The 24,503-nt window shown below is 41.2% G+C and overlaps 1 protein-coding gene across 3 annotated transcripts in view; it reads right to left on the reverse strand.

The window, feature by feature from the left end:
- Positions 1 to 24,503, reverse strand: part of Ascc1 (activating signal cointegrator 1 complex subunit 1) — a 98,865-nt gene that overhangs the window by 9,544 nt on the left and 64,818 nt on the right. For 2 of the 3 annotated variants that reach the window (XM_013025696.1, XM_013025697.1), the window contains exon 9: positions 22,151 to 22,236. In XM_013025696.1, the coding sequence (XP_012881150.1) occupies positions 22,151 to 22,236 (86 nt within the window). Of the gene's footprint in view, positions 1 to 21,875; positions 21,970 to 22,150; positions 22,237 to 24,503 lie in introns of all 3 variants that reach the window. The other variant, XR_001175418.1, reaches the window with a different exon arrangement.

Below are 24,503 nucleotides of genomic sequence, written 5' to 3' on the forward strand. Positions count from 1 at the left end.
CCCCCCCCAAAAAAAAAAAAGAAAGAAAGAGCCAGCTGAGAACTGATCCTCAGATCTCAGCCACCTGAGTAGCTAGGATTACAGGTGTGAACCACTGGCACCTGGATCAAGTTCTGTTTATCTTTGAAAACAGGATGCCTGAAAGCCACAGTCTCTCCTCAGTTGAGCAGGCAGAAATTGGTTGGATCTAATAGTGCTGCCAAGTAATGTCAACTTCTAACTTCGTTATAATTCATCTGTATGCTTAATGACACACAACCATTACAGTTGACATCTGCCATGACTATGACAGGACAAATCTTAGGAGTAAAAATGTCTGGTAGGTGGTATGTGTAATCCTAGTAATTAGGAGGTTAAAGCCTGTCTAAAAGAAGGAGAAAGGAGAAAGAGGAAAAGAGGGATAGATCACTCAATTTCCTGGAAAATCTCTGCCTACTACAAAAAATAAAAATAAAAAAAAGAAGAAGAAAAAAGTATAAAGAATATGCTTTCCCTTTATTAGTCTGTTGACCTCAATTCCTTTTTTTGTTCTTAGTTTTTTTTGCCAGTGTTAGGGCTTGAACTCAGGGCCTGGACGCTGTCCCTGAACTTCTTTTTGCTCAAGACTAGCACTCTACTACTTAAGCCACAGCGCCAGTTCTGGCTTATTCTGTGTATGTGATACTGAGGAATCAAACCCAGGGCTTCATGCATGCTAGGCAAGCACTCTTACACTAAGCTACTTTCCCAGCCGCTGACCTCAGTTCTTATACCCTGTATCTATAAAATCCTGACTCATTGGGTGGAGAAAATGATTTGTAAGTTTATCTCCATTTCTCCTTTTCTTGGTCCAGAATAAAAGTGTACTTTTCTATTCAATGGGTATCATGGTTTTGGTTCCACAATTCTAAGACAGATAAAGGTCTCAATTTGGGGCCAAAACTTGGTGATACACCTAGATGACAAGGGAAGGGGTGACATTATCCAAAAAGAAATAGACTCTTTGCTTGGCTTATATAGCTGTTGCCCCTCTATACACCAATAAAAAAATAAATAAAAATAAAAAACCTAGAAAAGAAAGAAACAACATCATTCCTCTCTTGCCAAGTAATGTGAAAGTTGAGAATCACCTTACCAGTGTGCCTGGAGAATCTGATCGTTAGCCTCTGTACTCTATTGCCCTGTGTGAGGTCAGCCCACCTTAAATTGGGTCCCCTAAACACAGCAAGGAGCAGTGTCCAGATAGCTCCCAAAGACTGACAAGCACATGCTCCTTCTCTCACTGGACCTGGCTTCAAAGTTAGGTGACTCTTTGCCAGAAGCTGGTGGCTCACGCCTGTCATCCTAGCTACTCAGGAGGCTAAGATCTGAGGATCACAGTTCAAAGCCAGCCCAGGTAGGTACGTCCTCTTATCTCCAATTAACCACCAGAAAACCAGAAGTGGTACTGTGGCTCAACTGGCACTCGCCTTGAGCTGAAGAGCTCAGAGACAGCACCCAGGCCCAGAGTTCAAGTCTATAACTGACAAAAAAAAAAGTTAGGTTGCTCTAACTAGCTGCGAGATTTTAATTGAATATCTGGATGAACATGAGCACAAATCAACTAAATTGCTCCATTTAGTAAGGTACCTGAATGAGAGGGAAAACCTTAAACTACAAGTTAAAAAAAAAAAAGGAACATGGTTGTTCTTTCCAACCTAAAGTAGTACATGAAGAGTAAAATGCTCTATTGTTTAGAAAATAATAGCTTTAACCAGAAAAAAAAAATTCAAGAGTATACAAAGATATTTAAGGCAGGTTGAATTTTTCCTCTACTCTGTAGTTTTATAACAGTTCCCCTGAGGATTTTGAAACCGTAAACCATTTTCTTCGGAAAACATTTTTTTTTCTGACATACCCTCCCTCACAAGCTCTGCTGTAATGGAAACTGTTTTTTATTTTGTTTTTTTCATTTGTTTTTTTAAAACCTACTGTAAAGGAACATAATGAACAGCTTCACTAAGCCCACAAATATTTGGTAAGGAACTAAAAATAGAAGTTAAGATTGTCAGTATTTGGGGCTGGGAAGTTGGCTCAGTGGTAGACTGCTTGCCTTGCATGCCTGAGGCCCTGGGTTCCATTCCTCAGCACCACATAAGCAAAAAGAAAAAAGCTGGAAGTGGTGCTGTGGCTCAAGTGGTAGAGCGCTTGCCTTGAGCTGAAGAGCTGAAGGACAGCGCCCAGGCCCAGAGTTCAGGCCCCACGACCGGACCCCCCCCAAAAAAAAAGATTGTCAGTATTTGTGATGTCCCTAGTCTATAACAATTAACTAAATTAGTAATTGTCCAAATTGGACAATTTAAGATGAAAATATAATATCTAAGAATGATCTTTGAAAACGATAATGCACACAGCTGTTTTACTGGGAAATCAGAATATCATTAGAAAATTAAATTTTTCCTATCAGCAAATAAAGACAGAGTTGAGGACCACTGAGATGAAAGGTTAAAACTAAAGGCTTGGGCTGAGAATGTGGCTCAGAGGTAGAGTGCCTGCCTAGCATGCATGAAGCCCTGGGTTCGATTTCTCAGTATTACATAAATAGAAAAAGCCGGAAGTAGTGCTGTGGCTCAGGTTGAGTGCTAGTCTTGAGCACAGAGAGGCTTAAGGGCAGTGCCCAGGCCCTAAGTTCAAGCTCCAGGACCAGCAAAAAAAAAAAAAAAAACTGCAAGATAAAATCAACCATGGGGTCTCCTGTTCCATGCTCTACAAGGGGTACTGCTCTCACCTTGTACATGATTGCTTCCTAGAGAGATCACAGGGGTAATTACTGATTTCTGGCAATGAAGTAGCATATATAGAAAGAAAACAAAGAGTAAGGTTTAGGGGATACTTTGCTAATTTTTCCTAGTGTTGACTTTAGATCTTCAACACCCTTCTTCCTTGCCTGGTGACACAACCATTAAAACCAGAAAGAACACCAAATGCAAAAAGACTGTGAGAATGCAAATCTCATATAGGAGAGGGGAGGAATGTGTAGAGGAACCTTCTTATGTCTATGACTTCAAGCTACAAAGCCAAATGAAAGGCCAATCTCTAACAGCACAATGTAAACCTAAACCTGTTAGAGATCCACGCCTCATCCTGGCTCATTTTCTTTCTTTAGTCTAAGACAAAATAGTGGTCACCCTTTTCAAAGATCCTTGATTTTTTTTCTTTTTGGTCGGGGGGAGCTACTAGCACTGGGGCCTGAATTCAGGGCTTTGAGCTTCTTGCTGGACTTTTTTGCTCACAGCTGGTACTCTACCACTTGAGCCACATTTCACCTCCAGTTCCAAAGATCCCTCAAAATCTACTTCTCAGGCTGGTGGCCTCAAGAAGCTACCTTCTGTCCCAATGTAACTTCAAGAGAAAAAGAAGGAAATTTTAAAGTCCAAAATGAAGATTCAAAATATAGCTCAGTGGTAAAGTACTTGCTTACCATGTAAAGGCTCTGGGCTTAAACCTCAGCACCAAAATAAATAAATGAATAAAATAAAAAGATTAAGAAATAAAAACATGTAACTCCTTTATAATATATCAGTCACTCTTCGCTCATTCTTTCTTTCTTTTTTTTTTGGAGGGTCCGGTCGTGGGGCCTGAACTCTGGGTCTGGTGCTGTCCCTCAGCTCTTCAGGTCAAGGCTAGTGCTCTACCACTTGAGCTACAGCGCCACTTCCGGCTTTTTTTATTTTTGCTTATGTGGTGCTGAGGAATGGAACCCAGGGCTTCATGCATGCAAGGCAAGCAGTCTACCACTGAGCCAACTTCCCAGCCCCTTCACTCATTCTTTCTTAACCATTCTATATGAATTAAGTATTTGTTGCAACTGAAAAGTGCGACTAACAAGTTTGGCTAATGCAAGTATGTGAAGGAAACACTGGATCCCAGTTCTTTAGAAAAGGTGCTGTCTGTTGTTTTCACATATGCAATTAGACTTTTGAAATTCAAAGTAGGGCAAACAGGAATAGTAAATGCATGCGACTTTGAAGTTTTCCAGTGTTTTTCTTCATAATATTTTACCAACTTATACTTCACACAATTACCCTGCTTACAGATAAAAGTAACAGTAATAACACTATTTTATACTTAATCATAACGCTTAACCACCTACCTCCCTACCAAGGATGGTAGGATGAATGAGGAGAGTCTGACAAACACTTTGAGCTCTTTGGGAAGGCACTCCCAGTACAAAGTCTTGCTGTGATTAAATAACACCTTTCATCTAAGGTTCTAAAAGTGTCTTACAAAGCCCAGCTCATTAGCCCTTCAAGAAATTACTGCAATGTGAACCAGAGCTAAGCACTATTATTCCCACCTAAAAGATAAGAAACAGACACAGCACTAACATTGTGCTGTGTGGTAGTACCACTAGCACTGTGAAATAGATTTAACAGTTTCTGAGACCAGATCTAGAACACTGCCAGTAAAAGGCCAGGACCACAAAGCAGTAGATATATATATCTCTCAACTGGAATAATAAATCTGTACCAAGAATGTCAAGTGGGGAAGAAGTTCCATCCTTAGGCTATACATATATAATTAAAGAAATGTTCAGTTGGTTTGGAGACTATGTTTTGAATAAGAAATGTCCTCTACAAGCTGGGCACTGGTGGCTCACACCTCTAATACTAGCTACTCAAGAGGCTGAGATCTAAAGATTGTGGTTCAAAGCCAGTCCAGGCAGTAAAGTCCATGAAACTCTTATCTTCAATTAACTACCAGACAACCAGAAGTGGTGCTGTGGCTCAAAGTATTAGAGTACTAGCCTTGGGCAAAAGAGCTCAGGGACCAGACACCAAGTTCAAGCCTATGACTGAGAAAAAAGAAAGAAAGAAAGAAAGGGAGGGGGGGGAGTAAGGAAAGAAAGAAGAAAGGAAGGAAGGAAAGAAGGAAGGAAGGAAAAGAAAAAGAAATAAAAATGAAATGTCCTCCTGAGGCTGGGAATGTGGCTTAGTGGTACAATGCTTGCCTAGCATGCATAAGGCCCTGGGTTCAATTCCTCAGCACCACATAAACAGAAAAAGCTGGAAGTAGCACTGTGGCTCAAATGGTAGAGTGCTTGCCTTGAGCAAAAGAATCCCAGGGATAGTGCCCAGGCCTTGATTGAATTCAAGCCCAGGGCTGGCAAAGAGAAAAAAAAAAAATGTCCTCTATAGCCTTATGTGTTGAAGGTGTGGTCTCTCGCAGTGCTATTTTGGGAGGTTCTAGAAACTTTAGGAGATGGGCCTAGTTAGAAGAATCAAGGGACATGCCCTTAAAAACTATAGCTTATCTCCTCTCCATTTCCTATCCAACAGGAGGTGAAAAGCCTCCTCCATCACACACTCCTGCCATGACAATGCTCTGCACAGCAACTATGGATTGAACCCTGTGAAACTGTAAGCTAACTGTAAGAAGTAGAGATACTTCTTTAAGTTGTTTATGTCAGATATTGTTAGAAAAATAACAAACATTAAAGTAAAAATGAAAAATAAAATGATATAAAACACTATAACCATAGCCCTTGTAAGATCCTAATTTAAAACAAAAAATTTCATAAGCATTCTACAATAAAAAGGTTCTAGGTGGGCTGGGAAGGTGGCTCAGCGGTAGAGTGCTTGCCTTGCATGCATGAGGCCCTGGGTTCGATTCCTTAGCACCACATAAGCAGAAAAGGCCGGAAGTGGTGCTGTGGGTCCAGTGGTAGAGTGCTAGCCTTGAGCTGAAGACCTGAGGAACAGCGCCCAGGCCCAGAGTTCAGGCCCCAGACCGGCAAAAAAAAAAAAAAAAAAGGTTCTAGGTATAGGATTAATAAGACTTTGGTAGTAAACAGAAACACTAGACTAAAAATATAATAGATTTTGAAAAACAAAAAAGTTCTTCCTATGCCATGTAATTAATCTCAGGATTAAGATTCACATACTTCAGGGGACTGAAGTTCAAGGCTACCCTGGGCATAAAAATTTTCAAGATTCCATCTACAGCAATAGTTGGATACAGTACATCTGTCATCCTCAGCAAAACAAGGAGGGAAGCACCAGTAGGAAGATCATAGCTGAGGCTGGCCTAGATATAAAAGAAAACCCTATCTCAAAAATAACCAACACAGAAAGGGCCAGAGGTATGGGTTAAGAGGCAGCATACCTGCCTACCAAGTACAACACTCAATCCCCAGTAACACACACATACACACAAGAAAAGAAGAATTAAGATCATAAGTAAGTTTTCTTCTTTTTCCCCACAAATAAGTTTTACCTCAAAGTTCTTTTTGTTAAATTTCCTCAAACCCAGTGACCGAGTTTCTGCCAGTGTACCAGCCTTTCAAATCCTCAATCCTTCCCTCTATATGTATCCTTCTTCTAGCTACAGAAAGATTTCTTCTGAGGAGAGCAAGTGACAAGGCGATGAAGACATAGCACATCTAGAGATAAAAACTAAGTTGTGCTCAGATGAATTCCTTCTATCATCACAAAAGACCATAATTGAGCCTATTTACCTTAAGGTAAGCAGTGTTCCCACACATATACACATAGATACAATACCCCTTCACACAGAAACAAAAAATAGAAATTTCTATGGGCTGGAGATGTCGCCCAGTGGTAAGAGCACTTGCCTACATGTGCAAGGCTTAATCCCCATCACTACAAAAATAAAAAGGAAAAGGAAAGAAAGGAAAAAATATTTTCTTGGAAAGAGAGGAGAAAATATTTTCTCAGGGAAAATTAGACTTAATGTTCTCCTATCAATGATTACATCACTATTTCCTCCTCAATTCCTCCATTTTTAATTAGGCACAGCGTCTTTACAAAAATGTTCTCTATTTACAGCAAGATAAAGTTGTAAGAAGTAATTCTGAGCTCTAGACTAGCTTTCCATTGCTGATACAAAATACCTGAAGGAATCAAGTTAAAAGAATACAAGGGTTACTTTGGTTTATAGTTTAGAGAATTCAGGCTCTGGTCATCTGACTATTGCTTTGGGTCTGGCAACATAGCACACTATAGTGGTAGTATATGGTTTACTATATGGCAGCCAGGAAAGTACAGAGAGGCAAGAGGAATCAGGACCTAATATCCCCCCTCTATGGGCATGCTCCAAATGACCCAACTTCTTGAAAATAGGTCCCACCTGCTAAAGGTTCCACTACCTCTCAACATCACTACAGGCTAGAGATTGAGCCTTTAACAAATGGGCCTCTGGGGCATCCTAAACCCAAGTTAGAACAAGCTTTGATTATTACTGTTACTCAATGACTACAACCTCTCATACATGACTTCAGAATCCAAGAAGCAGATGTTAAAAGAATCCAGTATGTTCACAAAAAATTAAAATTAAAATTTAAAAAAAAAGAATAAGATTTATTAGGAACTCTTAACAGCTCCTAGTCTCCACAGTTATGATCTGGTCATATGAACTGTATGACTTTAATTTAAAGACCAATATAGGAACCGTTCTTTCAGAATAAAAGACAACATGCTTGAAGGGAGTTATCATCTTGGGATCATCTATAAATTCACCCCAACTCTGTCCCAGATGTCACTTGTACTCTGAAACCTCTAGCAATAGTGATCAGTGGTATGACAGTCAATAATAATAGCTAATAATGTACGTGAATAGAATGTGTGGGGTACCTCAGATCTAAGGAGCAAGGCCAGACTGTGAAGGAGTAGTGCCTATCATTGTTGCTAGCTTTATAGGAAGCAGCAAAAGGCTGTGTATCATGGAGCAGGTGCAATACTTCAAGTCTTCAGCATGTGACTCCTTCACGAGCAACCATTAAAACAGTTCAAAAGTGCCACGTGTCCCCAGAGCAGAGCCCTGTCCCCCCCTACCGAGATGACACTTCTTGTGCAGAAGAGAAACAGGAACTTCCTCAGGTCATTCTACCTGTCTTGGCTACAGTGACCACAAGGAATGTTACCAACTGACCTATGGAGGCAACACACAAGCTGGGAAATGAAGGTTTTAAAACCTCCTTCAAATAATCACTCAGGGTTGCACTTTTGGAGGTTTGGCCTGAGCTTCACTGCTGATGTAAGGATTATCAAGTTTAAGACTCTGCTGGAAAGGCCAAATGACCTATTAGAGAGTGAATTAAAACTGCTATATACAAACAGGATGCCAAACAGTTCTGCTGAGCACCTCAATATTCAGAATGCCATGGGACTTTCCCTCTCTGCAGAACCTTTCCATTTTGAAAAGCAGCAAGAAAACATGAAGTAGGGGGAGAAAGCAGAGAAGACAGGAGGCCACGTGGAAGGGGCTGGAGAACCTAGCTTGTATGTGACCTCAGTCCAGGCTGCACACAGGAGCCCCATTCCACAGCAGCCAGTGAACTGGCATAAGAGATGGGCCACTGGGAGTTCTGTCTGCTGCAAAATTTCTTACCCAGAAATCCCTGCCTCAGGCCTGGATATGACAGCCTCCTCAAGACAAAACTGCCCAGATGGCTACTGGCTACCAACCATTCCTCGACTCCTAAGACTGAGACTGCCAGAATGGGTGCCCTTTCAGAGCTGGCCTTGATGAGGTTCTTGCAGACAGTTTCCCTGAGAACTCATGCTAACTAAAATTTGCTACCACACTAATTTTCTATTTCCTGTCTGCTTACTTTCCCTCAGAAATTATTCATAATGGTCCCTCAAACAAATGCAACAAAAGGTATGTGGTTTGATCTTCACAAAACATGATAGAAAAGAAGTGCAAGTCAGCAGAAGTGAATCGGGGGTGGGGGGCATGCAGAAGACAACAGCAGAGGTGACTTATTGACTAGGGTTTGAGAAGCTGGGGTATCCAGGCTAATTGTCATAGCAAGACTACATGGAAGACAAATCAGCCAACGACAAATGCTGGAGGGGATGTGGAGAAAGAGGAACCCTATTACACTGCTGGTGGGAATGTACACTTATACAACCACTTTGGAAAGAGTCTGGAGGGTCCTTAGAAAGCTAAAGATTGACCTTCCTTATGACCCAGTCATACCACTTCTAGGCATCTACCCTGAACAACAGGAACCAATATACAAGGACACGTGCACCTCCATGTTTATTGCAGCACTGTTCACAATAGCTAGGATATGGAAACAACCCAGATGCCCCACCACAGATGAATGGATCCAAAAATTGTGCCATCTATACACAATGGAGTATTATGCAGCCAGTAGAAATGACAAAATAATGGCATTTGCAGGGAAATGGATGGAGCTAGAAGGAATCATGTTGAGCGAGGTAAGCCAAGAGCAGAGACAAACGGTACATGGTCTCCCTGATAAGTGGATGCTAAATCCAAAATGTTAGGTGATACGACAAAACTAACAGGACTTAAGAAACAAAGAACTCCCACTCATCTGGTCGAACCACTACTAAATATCTCCATGCTGCTGATCACATGTATGGTGTATAACATGTGTACACCATTATATGTTATAGACTGTGATAGACAATTTGCTCCAGGAAAGTTAGAATGAATGAACTTGTGACTTTAAATGAGCATCATTATTCCACAATACTGTGAAATTCGGGAAATTATGTAATCACTTAATCACAATAAAAAAAAAAAAGAACCTCAGGGAAGGTAGGGAGGGAAGGGATGGTAGAGGGAAAACAATGGAGGGGGTAACAATGCTCAATAGGAAGAGTACTCATTACCTTGCTCATGTAACTGTAACCCTCTGTATAGTATCTTTACAATAAAAAAAAAAGACTACATGGAAGAAAAGCGGGTCATCAGGCCCAGCCCACCTTTGCTCCAACTGTTCCAACATGAGGAAAGCATCCAGTAGTTAAAGATCAAAGCAGATTGCCCTAGAAAAACAACAGCAAAGGAGAGTTTGTGCATACTTAGGAATAACAGCTACCCAAATAATGGCTTCTTCCAAGATGGGAGACAGACTGCCATGAGCTATCAACTAAGGTATTTTCAAGTCATCATTTCATTAGACCAGAAGACATAAAATAACTTCGTCTTCTGTCAGAACTATAGAAAACATGCCTTTGGCAGCACCCACAGCTTTATAGTCTGTGACACTGTTTCTATGGTCCAGCTCAGACAGCCTCTTTCCCCTATGGGCTGATATGGTCAGATGTCAGGTAAGGCTTGGGAAGGAAAAAGAGTTATCAGACAACCATGCCCAGAAGTTGATGCCAAGAATCTGGCATATATTTTACCCTACAACGGGAAGAGTAAACTCTGAATTGGAGTTCTGGTTGATTTATATCTTGACTGTTTTCTCTCTCTCTCTCTCTTTTTTTTTTTGCCAGTCCTGGGACTTGATCTTAGGGCCTGGGCACTGTTCTTGAGCTTCTTTTACTCAAGGCTACCACTCTTACCACTTGAGCCACAGCACCACTTCCAGCTTTTTCTGTTTATGTGGTAGGAATAGAACCCAGGGCAAGCACTATACCACTAAGCTACATTCCTAGCCCATCTCACTGGCTTTTAACTTGTAATAATAATGCTCATAGTTCTAAACTGTTTCACAGTGGGGATATGGGAAAGATGGGATCACTTCTTAAGGCATGGCTTCATGACATTATGGACCTCATTACATCTGACTTTCTCCAACACCCTGGAATAACACTGAAACTGTCCTGTCCAACATGCTGTCACCCAGTTTTGTCTTTCAACAGCACGCTGCTTTAAAGAGAATGAGTATCCTGTCACCATCTCTGGATCCAGATTTGCATCCTGTCACTGGTTTGTTCATACACCTGGAATCTATACTACAGTGAAATGTTATTCCGTCTTAAAAGCAATGAAAGCTGGTCCATGCCACAGCACAGAAGGATCCCTGAAAACATGCTGAGTGAAATAAGCCATACAAGGGCAAATACATGATTCTACCTCATGCAATTTCTAGAGTAACCAAACTTATAGAGACAGGAAGTTGAACAGTAGTTACCAGGTCCTGAGAGAGAAGGAAGTAGATGATTGTTGTTTTTAATGGGTTGTCTCCACTTGGGGTCATAAGACTTTCTGGATGAATTGTGGTGATGGGTAGTGTAAATGTACTTAATGCCATTAAATTTACTTAAAAATGATTAAGATGGTAAATCTTACACATATTTTACAACAACTAAAAAAAAATAGGCAAGGTAGTACATGTCTATAAACCTAACACTTAGGAGGTCGAGGCAGAAAAACCATGACTTTGAGGTTAGACTGGACTACATAGAGAGATCTTATCTCAAAAAAACCCAACAACAACAACAAAACAAAAACCCACCACCACTATAATGAACCCAAAATGAACCATAAACAAATTCATATCATGGTGAACTACACCCAAAATACTATTAAGACCCCTAGAAATTAAGGCTAAAGAGTATTTCATACAATAAGAACAGGTATTTATCCAAATAGTTCATACTAGTAAAATCACAGAGAACTGAAAAAGTATTCTTCTTCTCCTCTCAATGGCACCAAGAAGCACCTAAAGCACAGTGTTTTATGCTTAAAGAAGTTACTCAATAAACATTAGACGTATTTGTATTTCACTTGGATAAAAACTAAAAAATGACTTTAGGAAAGTTATGTTAAGCTGTGTGTGTGTGTGTGTGTGTGTGTATTTTTTTCTTCTCATGTTAAGCTGTGTGTGTGTGTGTGTGTATTTTTTTCTTCTCATACTCCCATGGCCTATTTCTTGTTAGGGTATTTGCTACACCCTGCAGAACATCCTCATCCCATTGGAGAGGAGACAACATGGAAGTGCTCCATGGAGTGCCACTGCAGGGAGAAATGGTCAGTGCACTGGCCTGCGCTGATACCTCAGAAGGAGAAAGCAAGGAAATGCATCTTTCCAGAATGGATGCTGGATCTGCCAAATCAGCCAGCAGCTTGGGTTTGGTTTCATTTTAACAATGGTTTCACCTCTCTGACAGCTGAAGCTTTGGGCGCCCTCATTAGTGTCTTAAGACTTCACTTTCCAGGCAAAGTAATACTGAAAATAAATTCAGAGGAAAAGTTGTGCTAAAATACTGCTTGGATTTGAATCTTCCTCCTCTAACCCTGAAATAGCCTTAAGAAAGCAGCTATGGAATCAAGTGGACCATTTCAATGTACTGAAAGTCAGGGGCCTTTCTTGGAGTCTTTAAAACCCAGCATACTTCTGCAGCTGGACTCCAGCAAGCCGCTCACAGGGCACTGCAGCTGCAGTCATCAAAGGAGAGGTGACACACTTCATCCCTAACGTCACAAAGTAAGAGCACCAGATCTGACGAGGTTTCTCATCACCATCTCCTTCCCTAATTTCACATTTATGCTAATTACTTCAAAGTTTGATATTGTATTTTTGTAAGAAAGTATTAATGAAACTGCAAAAGAAATTGTTCATGTTTCAAATTAACTAATGCATTCCAAAGAACCCTTTCTTTTTCATTTTTGTACTGTTTTTAATTAATGTTCACTGTTGCTAATTTATCACTATTTTTATTAGTCTACATTAGTTGTATATGGGGAAGGAGTTCACTGGGATATTTCCACACATATATACAATACGGGATTTTGTGTGTGTGTGCCTGTCCTAGGGCTTGAACGCAGAACTTGGGTGCTGTCCCAGAACTTTTTGCTCAAGGCTAGCACTCTACCACTTGAGCCACAACTCCACTTCTGGCTTTTTAGTAATTCATTGGAGATAAGAGTCTCAGGGAGGGTTGGGAAGGTGGCTCAGTGCCTTGCATGCATGAGGCTCTGGGTTCGATTCCTCAGCACCACATAAGCAAAAAGAAAAAAAAGGCCACAAGTGGCGCTGTGGCTCAAGTGGTAGAGCGCTAGCCTTGAGCTGAAGAGCTGAGGGACAGCGCCCAGGCCCAGAGTTCAGGCCCCACGACCCGACCCTACAAAAAAAAAAGAGTCTCAGGGAGCTGGGTGTCCATGGCTCACGCCTATAATCCTAGCTACTCAGGAGGCTGAGATCTGAGGATCGTGGTTCAAAGCCAGCCTGGGCAGGAAAGTCCGTGACACTCTTATCTCCAATAAACCACCAGAAAACTGGAAGTGGTGCTGTAGCTCAAGTGGTAGAGCGCTAGCTCAAGGCCCCACGACATGACCGACAAGAGTCTCAGGGACTTTCCTGCCTGAGCTGGCTTTGTACCATGACCCTCAGATCTTAGCCTCCTGAGCTAAGGATTTTTTTTAAAGTATAGTCACAGCAGCATGAGTAGTGAAAATGATACATGGCTGCTGGAAATCAAGAGACTGTTGCTTTATCCTACATCCAGGCAGGGTTGTTCATTCTCCTAATAGTGTCATGCAATGTTCAGAGATAGGCATTCAAGGACTTTCAAATAATTCTGAGTTTTGAGAAAAAAATACAAAGAGCAATGTGACTAAGAGGAATTTTTAACAACAGCAAATAATACAGCTGAATATTGAACTGGACAACAAAAATATATCATCAAAAAACAACGTTTCCCTTCTGCAAGAATGGAAATGCCACTCAATGCCACTCCTCTTTTGCCATCAGTATCTTTTTGAAAAAATTATGAGACTTTTGGCTTCTAATCTAGCATGAAGGAGCTTCTCTGTGAAATACAGTGTAGCAAAAGACTAAGAAAACAGGTCAGGCATAGTGGCACATACCCATAATCCCAGCACTGCAGAATCAGAAGGGTGAGTTCAAGACCGGCTTGGGATATTAAGCAAGATCCTGTCTCAAGAGAAAGAGAGAGATGGTAGAGAAAGAGAGACAGGTAGACAGACAGAGAAGAGATGGAGTGAGAGAGAGAGAAAAAAGAGAATGGTGAGAGGAGAAAGGAAAGAAAAAAAGAACCCACAGACTAGTAGAAATACTGCAAAAGACATGTGATAAAGAACTGGCCAACAAATACAAATAACTCAGAATTGAATAAGAAAGCAAAGGATAGTAGTACATGCCTAGAATCTCAGCCCTGGAATCAGACAGGTGGGTTGTAAATGAGACCAGCGTGAGCTACATAGTGAGTTCCAGGACAGCCTAAGCTAAAGAGCAAGGCTCTGTCTCAAAAAGCAAAATAACAACAATAACCAAAACCCCCCACCAAAACAGCTAGATAAAAAAAAATGAACAACCAATTACAATGTAGCCAAATGACATAAACACAGACCTCACTAAAGATACACAGATGAGAAATATCTATCTGAAAAAATGTGCAACATTATATGTCATTAGAGAGTTTTCTATCATTTACAAACAATGTTCGTACTAGAATGGCCAAAACCCCAAACACTGGCAACACTAAATGGTGCCAGTGATGTAGGGCCACAGGAATACTCCATCACTGCTCATAGAAATGCAAAATGCTACCACCACTGTTGGGTGCTAACCCTGAGCTTCCTTGCTCAAGGCTAGTGCTCTGCCACTTGAGCCATAGCTCCACTCTGGCTTTGTAGAAGTTATTTGGAGAGAAGAGTCTCATGGACCTCCTTGCCTGGGCTGGCTTTGAACCATGATCTGAGCCTCAGATCTCAGACTCCTGAGTAGCTAGGATTACAGGAATGAGCCATTGGTGTCTAGCCTGCTACCACCACTTTGGAAGACAGTTTGGTGGTTTAAAAAGTTGTGTAAAAATACAGTAATAGGAGCTCAAGTAGCAGAGAGCCTGCTTGGCAAATATAAGGCTCCAAATTCAAACCCCAGTACTGAAAATCAACAAAGAAATAAAGAAAATAAAACTGCTCTTAACATATGACTCAGTTTTGCAACTCTTTGGTATTTACAAAGGAAGTTTTAAAAAATTTATGTAAACACAGAAACAGGTTCCTACCCATTTATACCTTTATTCACAACTGCCCAAACTTGGAATCAACCAAGGTATCTTTCAGCAAGTGAGTGGATAAACTGTGGAACATCCTGACAATGGAATATTATTCAGCACTGCAAGACAGGCATTTGGAAGCCTTACAAAGGCCTGGAGAAAACATCCAGTCTGAAAAGGCTGTATACAGCATGACTGAAAGCACGTGACATTCTGGAAAAGGTAAAATTTTGGGGATGATAAGATCAACAACTGGCCGGGATAGAGGTGGGGAGGAACAGATGAGCAGGAAGCACAGTGCAATTACTCTGTATGATATACTCATCTTCAAATCCATAGCATGTACAAGACTGAACTCCAGTGCACTTTGGGTACTAATGATGTGTCCATGCAGGTGCACTGACTCTAACAGATCTACTGTGTGGAGCCAGATTTTGGGGCAGAGGGTATATATGTGTTATGCATGTGTACAACAGAGTTTATGGGGACATAGTACTTTTTGTTCAATTTTTCTGTGAACCTAAAACTGTTCTAAAAATTGTTTTCTGATTTCTTTCTTATTCTTTTTTTTTTTTTTTGGTGGGGGGAGCCCAGGTCTGCCTTGAATTTGAAATCTTTCTGTCTCTGCCTCCTAAATGCTGGGATTATAGGTATGTGCCACCACACTTGGCTTATTTATTTTTGGCAGTACTGGGGTTTGAACTCAGGGCTTTGTGCTTATTAGGCAAGTGTTCACCACTTGAACCACATCTCTAACTCTTTTTGCATCTCTTACTTTTTCAGATAGAGTCTCATGTTTCTGCCTCACACAGGCCTCAGACCATGATCCTGTTCCTAGGCTGGGATCACATGTAGCTAGGATTACAGACATGGGCAAGTTGTTAGTTGAAATGGGGTCTCACTAACTTTTTGGCTTTGCTTACCTTGAATCATAATCCTACCACACTCCACCTTCGAAACAGCTGAGGCTATAGGCGTGAGTTACTTTTTTTTTCTGCCAGTCCTGGGGCCTGAACTCGGCATAGGCACTGTCCCTGAACTTCTTTTGCTCAAGGCCTTTTTACCTCTAATGTCAATGCCCCTTGCCAGCAGAAAGCTGTGTCCTCTTCCATATCAAAGGGCTGGAGATATTAGATCCACCTGGGAAGGGCCCTGTGCAAGTCCCTGTCTGTACGGTCCAATGCTGCCCCCCGCCACTAGATTCATCTTGGCATAATCAAGTACCACCAGCCTAACCATCCTTCTCACTCCTGAGTATACCAGACCCAACAAGCCAACTTGGAGCCATCCAAGCCCTTGCTTCACAGAAATGCCAGGCACTAAGGATATCAAGGGCAGAAACAACATCCTCAGCCATCCTATCCACCACAAACAAGTAACGTCTAACCCATTTCTTCTTGGGGTGGGTTTAAGAACAGCAGCTCTGCTAGACTGGCCCCTGTCTCATCATATATGGTAACTTAAAATATCAACATAGAGGATCCTCCTCCTCAGAGTCCTTGCAGGACCACATGCATTATAACATCTGGTTTTGCCTGTCCCAAATGACTAATACATCTAATTTTTGTCAGAGATAGGAACTGGAGATGGGACTTGTGCTTGGGTCCTGCTTGCTTCTGGTGTGCAAACCTACGGCAGATATAAATACCATCTATATTGGGTCCTATAATTGGGGAAAGCCTTCACATGAGAGACCAGATGCCCTGATGTTAGATGCCACCTATGTTATAATGCTGGAAAATAACACCTGTGCCCAGGTTCAAAAACTGTATATCACTGAAGAGGGGCAGCTTTACTTGTGCCAACTATGAAAGTACTTTATATACAGAGGGCCATGACTCCTTGCCTAATGGATGGTTTTCTACCTGTGAAAGTTACACTTTTAACTATATTCCTGCCTCATAACTCTCCCTGATGCCTAAGCCATCTAACTGTTGTGCTGCCCCAAAAGGAGCTCTTCCAGCCTCAACAAGGTCAGACAACTAGAAGTCTGGTGCTGGATATAAGTTGTATTGATAAACTACACCTCCTGTCTGAAGCAGAATATAATGCCCTCACTTTCTCCTTGATTGTGATACCAGGGTTGGCAGTGGGAGTATATAAAGGGGTCATGCATTTGACATGCATAGTGGCCACAAATATTAATTACACCTCCTCTGCCATTGCACTGCTAAATTAAGAACAGCAGGAACATAGGCAGGCTCTCCTTGACAATTGTGCTGCTATCCATTACCTACTCTTACTCTACCACCAAGGGTGCGAGGAGGTAAGAAACATGTGCTGTTTTAACTTAGCTCATAACAGCAATGCCATTAAGGAACAAATCAGGCATCTCAAGGAACTTGAAAAAAAATCCAACAGAATAAAGGGGGATAGGATCTATTCGGGTGGCTTACTCCCTGGCTCATGCCTATCTTGGGTCTCTTAAATGCAATTTTCTGCCTCATTTTGATTGTGCCTTGCTTGCTCAAGTGCATGCAGAACATCCTCATGGGGAAGATGAGACTTGTCACCAATCAATCTGCCAATCAAATGCTCCTGGGAGGGTACCTGCTTGAGTGTCCCCCCACCCCTGACTACTTCGCCCCCACTCAGCAGGAAGCAGCTCCAGAAGAAGCGACCTTTGCCCATAATCCTGACCTGGTGCCCCCCCTCCCCCCATTCAATTATAAAACCAAAGAGTTGGGAATATTAGTGAAATTAACTCCTTTCCCATAGCTTAGCATGCTCCTTCCCCCTTCCACAGCTTAGCATGCTCTCTTCCCAGGCAACACTAAGCCCATTTAGTAAAGGCAGTAAATAATCAACCTCCAACACCCTCTACCTTGGGATGGCACTCCTCTGGGGCAGCTACCACATATAAGGCAACAAGAACCCCTTAAAGTGATCTTCAGGTCTGGGCAGCTGCAGGGCCCCTTATCTATTTAGATAGCAGCCATAAATCCTAGTCCACCATGATGAAGCCCCTGGCCCACACGTCCACAACAGGGTCTCCACCTCCTAGCCCTTTCTAGTCCCTCCTAGATCTCCTAGGTTATATAGGTTATCTTGGACAATAGCCAGTACTTCTCACTTTTCCCTTGTGAGAAGGGGTCTTGTCAGCCCCTTTACCAGCAATAAACCTTTACTTTGTTCTCTGTACCTGGATGTCTGCATGGTTCTCTGGCAAAGTCTAATAATCTATTACTGTTCATTCCCTATCTGTGTGGAAGAGGAGGGTACTGGGGCTTGAACTGAGGATTTTTGGCTCCTTCTTAGCTTTTTCACTCAAAACTGGCACTCTATTACTTGAGCCAGATCTCCATTTCCAGCTTTTTGCTGTTTAGTTGAAGGGAAGACTATCTCAAATTGTCTGCCTGAGGGCTGGATTCGAACTGTAATCCTCAGATTACCATTTTCTGAACAACCAGGATTAGAGGCATGAACCATCAGCCTCTGGCTGTCTTTCTAAATTTAAAGATTCTCAAAGGAAATATTTGATGTCTTATACCTGCAGTACTTTCCACCTGCTCTTAAACATGACTCCACTTTTATTTGTGCTGTCTTACCTGGTCTAGAGAGTGCATGGTGAGCCTCCTCTTTGCTCTGCACTGAGAAGTTATGCTGCTGAGCAGGTACTGCTGTGCCCTGGTCCAATTAGCTGAATGCAGACCTGGGAAAACTGACTCTGCTGCTTAAAGCCACTTTACAAGTCCCCAAGCCCACTGCCATTCCTTCTCTCTCTCTAAGAGCTGGCAGGTAAAGGCCATCATACTTCCAGCGAGTGAGGGAGCAGTTACTGTCCACAGTATGTCCACAAGTCTACCCAATTTCTTCAACTACAAGTTCATCACTGCCTATGGTTTTACAAATAGCATCTTTGTTTTTATTCCCTGAAATGGAAACTCTTGAGGGGCCATCATCCTATTTGGCCTAGGATATCTGCATTAATTCCTCCTCCTCTTGAAGTGTCAATCTGCCATAAAAAATAATTGAGGGGCTGAGAGGTGGTACAGTGCTTGCCTCACATGCATGAGGCCCTATGTGTGATTCCTCAATACCGCATAAACAGAAAAAGCCAGAAGTGGTACTGTGGCTCAAGTGATAGAGTGCTACCCTTGAGCTGAAGAGCTGAGGGACAGCTACCAGGCCCAGAGTTCAAGCCCTGTGACCAACAAAAAAAAAAATTGAGTATGTTTGCTCTTTTTCTGCTTTGAGTAACACAAGAGGATGATTGTCAGTTCTTCTTTCAAAGTCCTTCCCAGGGAAAGAAAATTCTTATTTTAACTAGGAATAACCAGACACTATTCCATTATAGCTGTGGCAACTCTCAAAAGAACTGTACAGAAGAAAAATGGGGCTTCTACCTCAATACGTCATTAGAGAGGTGTTTTGTTGTTGTTATTTTTCTTATTAAGGCACCTGGAACACATCAAATTACTCCTCATGGAGTAGAACAGCAACTAGCAGTTACTTGTTACATTCTTGCAGCCATGAGCAATGGCTTTCTTTCTTGTTTTGTTTCCCTTGAATAGGTGATGAAGCAGGTTTTTTCCAAGGCTGCCTCCCACTACCAGCACTCCCAATCTTCAGCCCACACTGCTGTACACACATGCTCGGGCTCCTGAACAACCAGTGCCTTAACCTTTCTGTTTACTGCAAATCAGTTCCTAGCTTTTTAGAGAAGTTGATTTTATTCTTTATAATAACAATCTCATTTTTTATAATAACAACCTATACATACATCATATATATATCACAAACACACACATATATTTATTCAGATACATACATATGTAACTGCTTTTCTAAAGCCTTCTTTTTATTTCAAGGGTTTCAGAGGTCATGGTTGTCATGTTCTAAGTGCTAATTTGTAGTAATCCCACAAGGTGGTCTTCTATAGTCACTTTCCAAATATAGCTCTTACCTTGTGTGCTGGGGCATGGATAAACTGCTACCACCTTAAATTTATCTTTATTCTTTTAAAATCACTTAATTCCCTTGACCAAACATAGGTCAAAGATGGCATTTTTGTAACTGATAATTAAGATGGAAAATATGAGAGACTATACTGAAGGACACTTTGTCTTGCCATTCAAAGGTACCTCTCTTCTACAACTGGCCCCCTATCTTACACTGTAATTGCCATTTACTGCCTATAGCCCTCAAAGACATGGGATGCTGAAGGCTGTGCCATCTGACTCTCTCCTCTGAATGGGGTACACGGTCTGAAAGATACTGTGCAGCCAATAAGCATTGCTGTTAGTGTATTATATCAGATATAAAAGTCTGGTTTGTATTTGCTTCTGTTTTTTATTGAGGATCAAATCCAGGGCCTGGTTCATTCTAACCATGTGCTCTACCACCAAGTCACACCCATTTCTTCATCACTTTTAGACTAACTGGTACATCCTTATCATTTATAAAACAAGTTTTAGTCAGGCATTATGCCAGTTCAGACAAATGTGCCCAGCCTCAGACAGTCAATGATCTCTACCCAACACTTGGTTAACTGACAGAGACAGTATCAACAATGCTAAATCTTCTTTTGTACTTCTTTACCTGGCAGTCACTTTAACCAACATAGATCTTGTGTTAGAGATTACAGTAGGCAGTTACACTAAATGATATCCAATAACTCGCTGGGACCAGTTCTAAACTGAGTTTAGGCATGAATTAGGAAGGGTAATACTGGTATAGCAGTGCTGGTCAACACTAGAGGGCGCCACATTCATTCCACGGGTAGGGGGTTAGGAAATTTAAAGGGAAGAAAACAAACCAAAAAAACCACCTTCCCCCCAACCCTTTTTCTGGCATTGGAAATAGAATCTAGGGCCTTGAACATTCTAAGCAAGCATTCACTGTAAAGCTACATCCCCAACACAAGAAAAAAAAATCTTAAAAAAAAAAAAGCTAGAATGAGAAAAATACCCTTAAGTGTGGGTCCAAACTATAGACAGAGAGAGAGAGCTACCCCACAACCAACGCTCTTCATACCTCACTTCAACAGACATGCTATTGGGCTTGTATTTTCATTCCATGTGAAAAGCTAACTTTAATCTATTTTAAAATATTTCTTTCCCTTTCAAACTATTTTCTATCTTAGCCAAATTAACAACAAAAGGCAAAGTAATAACTGATATCAGAAAATTCCCAAACAAAATAGACAGAGGAGAAAAGTTAGTATCACACAGAAGCTGTGGCCTAGGATAAACAGTCAAGTCAACTATAACTGAATTCATTAGCAGCTGCCACTGACACCCAAAGTGAATTCACAGACAAGAAGATACTAACCAGATATGGTAGTCTAACCTGCAACCCCAGCTACTTGGGAGATGGAAGCAGGAGGATTCCAAACTCAAAGCTAGCTTGAACAGCTTATCAAGGTCCCAGGTGAAATAAATGAATGAATAAAAGACAGGAAAGGAGTGGGAGGGAGAAAGAGGGAGAACACTGAAAAAGAGAGATTACACTAATTCAAGAGGAGAATCAAAACAGCTTGGCACAAACTTGGCAAGATGAGTGCTGAATGCTAAGTGACAGGCCTGAGGGTTCTGTAGAAGAACTCAGCTGCTCAAGAGTGACATCACCAATCAGAGACCATGGCGGTCATGTGCAACATGTGCAAGAGAATTACAAAAGTAGGAGATAAGGGAATGGAACATGGGTAGAGAAGGGAAAAGAACAAGCATTTCTGAAGCTAAAGCTTATTCTGATATTATATGAACATTCTTTTCTCCACCTCTGAAAACCACCCACGGCCTTGAAAACTTTTGTCTGAACCATCACAAAAACAAGTGAAGAATCCAAACCCTGTCCTTTGGTATCATATGTTCCTCCTTGCCCAGGGGAACAATGGCCCATTAACCTGACAGAGAGGCATAAATCATGGCTCTTACAGAATATACTGTGTAGGAGGGAGATAAATTCAAAACTAAAGAGTCCCTTGTATTTGAATTTCACAGATTAATGCAACATAGAAAAAGCAAGGCATCAAGTCAGAAGTGGACTAACCACTTTTCTAGGACAAGGACTGCTCCTAAGTTAAAAATAGAATATAAAGCAACCTTGAAGAATGACTTTGTGGGTGAGAAGAAAAATCTGCTGGAACAAGACACAATTCATTTTCACTTTAAAAAAAATGCAAACTCAAACCTTCAGAGGGAAGAACAGAGTAAAACTCACCAGGCTAAAATCAAGTTATTCCTAGGGTCCAAGTGGCTGGCATATGTCATTGCTTCTTAAATCACCAATTTCAGGTACTCTAGAAATGCCAAGTCTAACAGAGTCAAGAGGATTCTTTTAAGAACATTAAAACATTTAATGGCCCTTTCAATCAATGATTCCCCTGAAAAGCACGAGAAAAATATATCCTATCATTAAAGGTAGAACCTGTTTTCCTCCCTTATTTGGGTCCCATGCCATAGGATTTCCTTCCAACTGCTCTGCTTCATACTGACCTTTAAAATGTTTCGACCATCAAATGATTCTCTTTCCTTGAAAATGTATTTGCCATCTGGTGTGTAGAGATTGTACCTGCCTTCAGCTGTAAATATTCCAAACACAATATTAGAGGAGGAGCCTGTTATTTATCTATATTCTCCTAGGGTTCTATAGATACACAGATTCTGCTAACCACATTTTCATGAACTACCCAGGAAGTGGCACAATGAAGAAAAGACAGCAAGCTGTGAAGCCAGAGCTCTGGCTTCTGGCCAGCAGCCACCAACTCACTCACTGTATACTTATTCCTTCAACATTCTCCAAGTACTCGTTGCAGGTTCTAACCATGTAACTAGCTCTGTGTGTGCGTGTGTGTGTGTGTGCATGTGCACGCCTGTGCGTGCACATGCCATCTTGGATGCTGTCCCTGAGCTTACTGCGATCCTCACATCCTGAGTAGCAAGGATTACAGATGTGAGCCACCAGCAGTGCTTAGGTGAATTACTTCTCTTCTGTGGATATCAGTTTTCCCTTTACAAAATCAGACATTAAGACTAAGTGATCTCCAAGGATTCCACAGGGCAGGGGGTGTGCATTAAGTAGTAAAGCGTCTGCTTAGCAGGCTCAAGACCAAAATTCAAGGGCCCAGGACCATCAAAAATTAAAATTAGGGCTGGGAAGGTGGCTCAGTGGTAGAGTGCTTGCCTTGAATGCATGAGGCCCTGTGTTCAATTCCTCAGCTCCATATAAAAAGAAAAGGACAGAAGTGGCACTACGGCTCAAGTGATAGAGTGCTTGCCTTGAGCTGAAGAGCTGAGGGATAGTGCCCAGACCCAGAGTTCAAGCCCCACAACTGACCAAAAATGAATAAATAAAAATTAAAATTAAACGAATAAATAAATTTAAATTTAAATTAAATAAAGCAAAGAAAAAAAAGGTTGTTTGCCATCTATGAATCAAAGATAAGCTATACACAATTTTAAATATATACAAAAAATACCCAGAAGTTTCTATACTAATTAGTCAAAATTGCTGGCACCAGGCTTTGAGTACATTTAAGGACTATCCCCACCCCTAAAATTTTAAAGGCTCTTTTACTGCAATCAAAGGTATTCTTACAGACATTCAAAGGAATGCAGAGCATCAATGACCTTGACCTAATCAAAGCTGTGCTCTAGCTTTGTAAGTTATTTAGCTTGCACATCCCCTAAAGATGTTCTTAGAGGACAGTGAGAAGAATGTCAAAGGAAACAGAAACAAAAAGAAATGTAACACATCATTTCATGTCCTTTTTAAGTAAAAACACAATTCACAAGGAGTGGGTAACAATGCTCAATAGGAAATGGACTTATTACTTTGCTCATGTAACTCTTAACCCCTCCGTACAGTATCTTTACAATAAAAAAAAATTTTTTTAAACAATTCAGAGAGAGCAGATAATTCAAAATATCCTCAAGAATCATTTAACTTTCATAGCATTTTCTGAAATACCAATTTTTTTTCTCACTACTGACTTACCTTCAAAAATATTCCTATTTTGGCAAGGCACCAGTGGCTCACACCTGTAATCCTAGCTGAGTTACTCAGGAGGCTGAGATCTGAGGAACACGGTTCAAAGCCAGCCTAGGCAGTAAAGTCCATGAGACTCTTATCTCTAGAAAACTGGAAGTGGCGCTGTGGCTCAAGTGGTAGAGCACTAGCCTTGAGCTGAAGAGCTGAGGGACAACACCCAGGCCCAGAATTCAAGCCCTATGACCAACAACAAAAAAAAATCCTATTTGAGTATGTTCTTTAATTATATATGTCTGTAGTACCAAGTTAACACTGACCTTTAGCTAGTTTTACATATGGGTAACCATGGAACTATTTCTCTAGTGAGAAATATTCTCTTAGTCAAAGATCCCAATCACAGGCTAGGTGTGGCTGCTAACATCTAAAATTCCAACTACTTCTAAGATAGAGAGAAATAGGGAAGATTGCAGTTTGAGGGTAGACTGGGCAATAATCTAGAGGGATTCCTCCTCAACAAAGAAGCCAGGCATAGTGGCATATATTTATATACCCAGCTACATGGGATGTGCAGTTAGAAGTATTACAGTCCAGGCTAGCCATATATACTGATGGAAGCCAGTACCTTACACATACTAGGCAAGCGCTCTATCTTATGTGTGACAGAAATAAAAGACCTGGAAGCCACGGCCCATGCTAGCTAGTCTCAATCCACTTACTACTGAGTTTGTCAAAATAAGCTAATGGATCTAAAGGCTGCTGTATCAGAGATTCTTTGGCAGCCTTTTTTTTTTTTTTTTTTTGGTGTGCAGGTATTGAGGCTTATTATAATCAGAAACCCTACACTTTTGTTCAGCTTTT

Source organism: Dipodomys ordii, unplaced genomic scaffold (assembly GCF_000151885.1).
Source record: "Dipodomys ordii isolate 6190 unplaced genomic scaffold, Dord_2.0 Scaffold86, whole genome shotgun sequence".
Lineage (NCBI taxonomy): Eukaryota > Metazoa > Chordata > Mammalia > Rodentia > Heteromyidae > Dipodomys > Dipodomys ordii.